This window comes from Eumetopias jubatus, unplaced genomic scaffold (assembly GCF_037043125.1).
Source record: "Eumetopias jubatus isolate StellerSeaLion01/CBP00866 unplaced genomic scaffold, mEumJub1_p1.0 scaffold_4, whole genome shotgun sequence".
Classification (NCBI taxonomy): domain Eukaryota; kingdom Metazoa; phylum Chordata; class Mammalia; order Carnivora; family Otariidae; genus Eumetopias; species Eumetopias jubatus.
This window is the reverse complement of record NW_028274810.1, coordinates 89,163,140-89,170,531: the sequence shown is the minus strand read 5'-3', so window position 1 is coordinate 89,170,531 and position 7,392 is coordinate 89,163,140. Positions and strand designations below refer to the sequence as shown.

General features: G+C 51.2%; 1 protein-coding gene across 1 annotated transcript in view; it reads left to right on the top strand.

Annotated features, from left to right (window-relative positions):
* The first annotated feature begins 580 nt into the window (after nt 1–580).
* Nucleotides 581–7,392, top strand: part of GRHL3 (grainyhead like transcription factor 3) — a 28,937-nt gene continuing 22,125 nt past the window's right edge. Inside the window, exon 1 of the mRNA XM_028113985.2 lies at nt 581–615. Within this exon, the coding sequence (XP_027969786.2) occupies nt 581–615 (35 nt within the window). The remainder of the gene's footprint in view (nt 616–7,392) is intronic.

The window sequence follows — 7,392 nt, the reverse complement described above, 5'->3', positions numbered from 1 at the left end:
GGCTAGAGCCGCCCGCAAGGGATCCTGGGGAGGACGGAAGTCGCTCACCACCTGTGGCTCTCTCGCGGGGAAAACAGCCCCGCCAGGGCCCCGGGGAGCGGGGGTTGGGGGTGGGCAACACAGTGGCACGCCAGGGTCTTGGGCCGGGTGCTGGGGGTCTTCCCGGCCACTCTGGAGTTACAAGTAGAGTGGTGCTCCAGGGCCCACTGTGTGCCAGGCGCACCTGCGCTGGCTGGCTCCTCCGGGGAGGAAATGAGGAGCCAGGAGATTAAGTGATCGGCACACAGTAGGTCTATCGAGTGGAAGAGAGAGAAGTGAGCGAGGCGCACCAGGATTCCCCTCTTATAGTCTTGCTCAGTCTGCAGACTGGGATCCCACCCGCCGCCTGGAATCTCCCTCCCCAAAGCCTTGGAGAGACAGGACTGAGGGTGGGAGGGGGACAAAGAATGTCCCCGTGGGTGACCACAGGCCTCTTGTCTCCGCTCCATGTGATCTCCAGGAGTGCCAGGCTCCAGACTGCCTGGAGCGCTGAAAGAGTTAACCAGGAACGCCTCCCCGCTGCGGTTTTGTGGTCGAAACCATGATTGCCAGGAGCAAATTTTTGTCGTGCACAAGGTGTGTTATTAAAAGTCGGAGTTACGCTGCTGGTGAATGAAAAGTTAAAAGCCCTCATTAAGCTCCGCCTGTAAAACAGGCGGACTAGAGCTGAGACAACCCTAACGGCGGAGGCTTGGGGTGCAAGGACACTCCCGAGGTTCCTGCTACTGCACCGGCTGCTCGGGCACAGTGAGGCCCCGTCAGGTGCCTGGAGCCACAGAGGGCTTCACGGGGGTCCACACAGACAAAGGCCAGCGGGGGGGGGGGGGGGGGGAAGGGCCACAGGGCTGAAACACAAATCGCATATACTGCTTTGTATATAACATATACAAAGCTTTCCCTTTGGTTGAAAAAAAGGTAACAGCCAAGCACTGATTGAGAGCTGACCTCCACAGCAGACTCAGTGTCCAGTGCTTGATAAATACACTATCTCCTTTAACCTTGCCGACGATTCAGTGAGGATGGGAGTATAAATTCAGTTTTGCCAAGGAGGGGTCTGAGACTTGCCCCAGGCTTGCTCAAGATCTCAAGGAAGACCTGGGATCTTAACTGGGTCTTAACGGAGGGGCTAAAATGACGCTCCACACCAATGTGTCACCCTGCCGCCTCTCTCTGCAGATACCGAAAAAAGACGAGGAGATATGCCAAACTGTTAACAGTGGTTATTTCTTAGTGGAGGAAAGCAGGTGAATCTAGCTCTGCTTCCAATTTTCTCTCCATTTTGCATTTTATATATTGTGTTTTACATACCTATGTTACTTTTGAAATGGGGAGGGTGAGGAGAGGGAGTCATTATTTTTCAAAGAGAGAATTATTGGTTCACCTACAAATGGTGTTCTCGAAATGTGGTTCCTGGACCAACATCATCATCTTCACCACCTGGGAACTTGTTAGAAATGCAAATTCTCAGCCTCACCCTAGACCTACTGAATCAGAAATTCTGGGGGTGGGGATCAGCAATATATGTTTTAACAGGCCCTCTAGGCGATTCTGATGCATGTTCAAGTTTAAGAACCATTGGCCTAGAAGACCTGGCAGAGGACCGGGAGGCAGGAGGTTCTCAGCTCCTCTTCTGACCTGCCACGTAGTCGCTGGATCAGCAGGCTGAGAGTTTTGCTGGGGGGGTCACACTATGTCTGAGTCTAGCTCTGCCACATGCGGACCAGGTGACTTTTGGATGAGCTCCTTAACCTCTCTAGCTGTCGGTTGCTGTGTGTAAATTGGTGCTAACACCCCGCCCCCCCTCCCCACATACCCCTCACAGGGCAAGTATGAGGATGAAAAGTCACAGGGCCCGATGCTTTTATTTATTTATTTTTAAAGATTTTGTTTATTTATTTGAGACAGAGAGAGGGAGAACAGGGGTGGGGTGGGGAAGGACAGAGCGGGAGGGAGAAGCAGAGTCCCCACTGAGCAAGGAGCCTGACGTGGGCCTCTATCCCAGGACTCTGAGATCATCCCAGGACCCTGAGATCATGACCTGAGCCGGAGGCAGATGCTTAACCCGCTGAGCCACCCAGGGGCCCTGGGCCTGATGCTTTTAAATAACAGTCCTTTTTCTTCTTCCTCTGTCTGCCTTCCCCTCTCAGGAGCTCAGCATTTGCAAAATGGAGCAAAATAATCCTGGCTGGCTGCCTCCCTCCAATCCTTTCATCTTCTAAAAAGTCAGAGCAACTGACCTAGTAAATGTCCTGAAGGGAAATTATCTCACCAATATTTGGTGTTATTTCCCTGTTGGGTGGAGCACCTGGGCAGCAAGAATTACAAACTCTTGAGGGCAGGAACAGCGTGGTATTTATGTTTGTGTCCTAGTACCCAGCACAGGGCCTATTATAGAGTAACCCCCAGTGAGTGTTTGTTGAATGGATCAGTGAATGAAGGAATGAAGGGATGTGGCACCCCGGGTTTACAGGTGGATTTCAATTTCTTTCACATCTCAGTTGAAAGAGGAAAAAAGAAACCCCTGAAAAATTGGACAGGAAACCAAAAGAAGAGCATAGGATGAAAGATGAATTCCCGTAGAGGGCAGAGTTTTTTTCAAAGAGGAGAAAGTGAGTTTCTGGTATAATTAGAAAATGGCACGTAATTAATTTCCATGCAACTAGAAGCGTTGGCCAGGGCCTGACCACCTTTACCCTGCCCACCCGAAGCCAGATGGTGCTTGCCTCTCTTATCTGGGCATCTCCAAGCTTCAGGTCTCCTGCTATTGCTCGGAAAAGATGTCCCATTTCCAGGTGGGAGAAGGTGAGGGTGTGAGTTGTCATGCAGTGTGCTGGGGGCTACCCCACAAAGTGAGTTTTAGGAATAGTAATAAGAGTTCACATTATTATGCACTGGCACTCGGCTGATTACCTGCCTTATCTCATTGCATTTTCCAACAGTAATCCCTCGCAAAGCTGTAAAGATGAAGTAAAACAATGACGAGAAGTTGTTGGGCTAGCACCTGCTGCTCGGTGAAGCCTCAAGTGAACATAGCAGCTATTCTCCAAATTCTGTGAGGTCCGTACTCCGGTCTTTCCCCCTTTTACAGGGAAGAAAGCCGGGGCACAGAGAGGTCAAGTCGCATAAAGTCCCACAGCTCATAACTAGCAGAGCTGAAACTGGAACCAGGTCTGTGAAGCTCTGGGGCCCACCCCGGGAGACAGGAGCTCACACTACCTCATTCACAGTAGAGGCACTACAGAGCCATGCCCTAGAATGGACTCCATCATGTTTCCGTCCAGGCCCCCAAAGAGCCCCCAGCCTGTGACAAGGCACATTTCACAACCTGGGCATCCAGAAACCAGACGGGCCGCTGGCAAGCACGAGAACCCCGGAGCCCTCCTGTCCTGCCTAGGGAACACCTTGCATGGTGCTGACTGAAAAATGATTCTTCCGTGAGCAGCTGTGGCAGGGCCTCCTTGTGGGTAATTAGTGTGATTGATCACTGCTAAGAAGGCTGGGTGGCTCATGACAGGATTTGGCAAGTTATTGGGTGTATCTGGGTGTCAACACCTAGCTCGGGTGGCCCCTGGAACTCTTCTTCCTCAGGCTGGAGGGAAGTGGGACCCAGCTCACTAGATCTGTCCTGTGCCAGGCACCTCCTTTGGCGGGGCTTGAGCCCCGCAAGCTCCCCTTGGTGAGTTTCCTTCTCCCTTCAGCAGCATTGAGTAAGAGTCCTTCCTTTTACATCTCTGAATTATTGAGGTGCCTTTGAGATAGGGCAGTGATTCAACTTAGTACCAGATAGGAAGCCAAAAGACTCAAATCTCAGTCCTGCTCTATGTTGTGTCATTAGGCAAAGTCATACCTTCTCTGAGAAACTAGAGTTTGAAAGTCCCTTTGCACCCCAGATTGAACCCCAAAGTCCTCAACTGATGGCTGAGACACATTTACTTAGTCTCATTGGGAGTTTCAAGTGGCGCTCAGCCAGAAAGCTGTGGGCATCGAGAGTCCAACAGGACTTGGGATGAAACCCACTTCACCACCCTGGGCTTCCTCCATCCTGGTGCCCAGAGTGATGCATCGTAGAGTCAGGAGGCCAAGAGTCTGGCTGGGTGTGGATCAGCTGGTAGCACACCCCTCCCATGCTGTGGGCCCAGAGTGAGCTGTTGGGCAAGGCCCCATCCACACGAGAGCCCCTGCATGGGCGGTTTGCACATCCCCACAGGCTAGAGATGGGGAGCTCAGGAAGGGAGGCTTATCAGCTAGATGCCGGAGCTCCTCTCTCTTGATCTTCTATTCAACTCTCTTCCAAAGGGCGGAGAAGCTGGGCCAGGGAGGAGAAGCTGGGCCAGGGAGGCTCTGAGGAGGCAGCCTTGAGAAGGTTCGTGATACTAGAAACCAGAGACCTCTGTTCTAAGCTTGATGTCATGAGATACTAGCTGGTTGGCCTTAGGCAAGCCAATGGCACTCTCTGTGGCTCAATTTTTCCTGCTATCACCTGGGGGAGAGTCATACGTTCCCTCCCTACTTTACAGGGGCGTTGCAGGATCAGAGGTGATGACAAATGTATGAGAAGCATGTTGAAAAATACAACACGCCATGCAAATGTGAGGGATTATCAAATCTCTGACTTGAGTTTCCTCCTTAGGGGGCTGGCCTTCCTTTAAACAAGGCAATGGATGCAAAAACCCTGGCACACAGTAGGTGGGCAAGCTCTGGGAGCTGTCCCAGGCTTATGCCTCGGATCCTGCGGCTCCTCTCCTCAGGAAGATCCAAGGTCCTCCCCACCGATCTCCCTGCTCCCTTCCCCCCAACCCCCAAGCCCTCTTCTTGACCACACCTAGTCACTGCCCAAAGTTCAGGCAGGTCAGGCTTCTGCTTCCTTTCCTTCACAGCTTTCTTCGCCTCTCTGACATTAGCCGTTTGTTTGTTTTTGTGGTCATGACTGTCTTGCTGCCACTAAAATGCAAGCAGCCTGACAGTGGGGATGACCTTCTTGTCTTGTTGGCCGAGGACAAGGCCTGACACATAGTAGTTACTTGACAAATAGTTGTTAAAATGAGAGATGGATGCCACCCCTATTTATTGGGTTTTCCTTCTCATCTCCTTCCCTTTTTGGAAACTAGTGGTCTGTGGAAAAGTGACTAGTTGTGGAGTTAGATCCCAGGAGGCCTGGCTTTGTAACTCACTTGGCCAGTCGCCTGGAACAGATCCCCGAACATCCCTGTTGTCTATTTCCTGGTCTGTAAAGTGGAGATAATAACACATGATGTATGTTGGGAGGCCCCATGAGATAATGAATGTGAAAGTCAAAGCAAGGGGTTATTACACTGTCTCTTTTTTGTTTTTGACATGGAACCTTGTTCACAGACAGGAGGCTTAGGGAGGATGTTAATATAAGAACCTCGGGCAGAGTCTCCCCTTGACTATCATTTGGGGCTTCTGAGATGATGGTGGTCATGATGATGGTGATGATGATGGCTATTATTTACTGAGTGATTATTCTCTGGCAGGCTCGAGGCTAAGCCCATTTCCTACCTTAATACGCTTAATTCTCCTAACAGCCCATGAGATTAGCCCCGCTCTAAAGTAGCCAGCCCTGGTGACTCCATCACCTGACTGTGTTTTAATTTTCTTCACAGCACTTATCATTGACTAAAATTAACTCATTTACCTCCTTGTTTATGGTCTGTCTTCCCCAATTAAACTGTAAGTTCCATGGGAGCAGAGCCTTATCTGTGTCTTGTTCTTGGCTGATTCCCCAGGGCCTAGAAGCGTTCCTGACTGGGCACACAGAAGACGCTCAATAGACCCATTTAGCAGATGAGGAAAGAGCTACGTCCTCTTCCCATCCCCTCCTCCCCCATTCTCCCTCCTCCTTCTGGTAGTTGAGGAGTTCTGCCTTGGGCAGGGGCATCAACAGAAAGTTTGTGGAGGCCCTGGGGAAGGTGACTGCCCACAGTGGGGGTCAGTTGCCCCCGCCCCCCGCCTTGTTCTTGCTCTGTCACCCATAACAAGGGCTCAGTCCTTGGAACTCTTCACATCTCTCACCCACCAGGCCCTCAATCTTCAATTCCAGCGTTAAGAGAACAGGGTACAAGAAGTTCTTGGATTTCAGGCTTTGGCACACAAGTCAGTGCCAATCTTACCCCAGTCAAGACTTTCTGGAAGCCAAATGCTTAGCCTTGGAACATGAAGTGGATCGGTAGCATGAGCAGGCATGGGGACCAGGACACTAGGGTTCCCAGCTCCTGGCCAGAAACTTCCAGTCCTCTCGCTTTCTTACTCGGTGCCTCCTGCCTTGCGTGGGTGGAAAATCCCTGTCTCTCTGTCAGTGGACCATTGGTTCAATGTAGTCCAGAGGAGGGGAATTTCCAGAATAAGAAAGGCATCCTGAAAGGAGACTAGTATGGGGTAAAAAACGTCTTCGAGTCCAGGTTCAGGTTGAGCTTCTACCACCTACCAGCTGAGTGACCTTGAGCAGGTAATATTACCTGTTTGAGTCTCAATTTCCGCAAGACCTACCTCTCAGGACTGTGGCCCAGAGTTGAAGAGATAGTGCAGAAAAACTGTTGGCACGGTGTCTGCCTATGGTAAACACGGAAAGTCCGACAGCCACTGTGTAGCAAGGACTCAGGCTCGGGGATCCCAGCAGGATGGACTGGAGATGCTCGTAGGCCAGAAAAGCCTCCCAGATGAACAGCAAACACTGACCTTTTCTTCCTGATGCAACCTTATCACTGTCTTCGAAACTTTAATTTTTAAATAGGGTACGAGATAACTAATAACTCCTCAAAGCTGATAATGGTCATTCCACCAGAGTCAACAGATTGGGGCTGTAGGCCCAGATCTGCCATTGACTTGTGGGGTGACCATGTCTGAAACCACTTCGTAGCCCCTCGATGTCTGGCTCTAAGCTGGGTCCAGAGCCCAAAAATGGCTCTCCTGTGTTAAGCATTTGTTACATGGCAAGGTCAGTTCTAATCATTTTTCGCGTGGCGATGCCCTCAATCCTCACAATCCTACATGGTGGGTGCTTTTATGAGACTCATTTTACAAAAGAGGAACAGTGCTCAGCACTGGGGATCCCAACCGACATGGGGGGAGGGTGTCCACCGGGCCTTTCCCTGCTTCTCCCATAGCCCCTCAGTCGGGGAGTTCCTTTAGCCTGGGGCTGGGAGGGGCTGGGGCCAGCTACCCTGGGCCTGCTCTGCAAATTCTTCTAACCCCAGGCCCAGGAGGCAGCGGGGAGGGGCCTCTTTCTCACTTCTCCATCTTAATGCCCTTGATTTATTGCAGCAGAAACTCGGGGTGTGCCTCCCTTTCCGCACCCCTAGAGCAGGAAGGTTTCTGTCATTTCTCTTTCCTGTG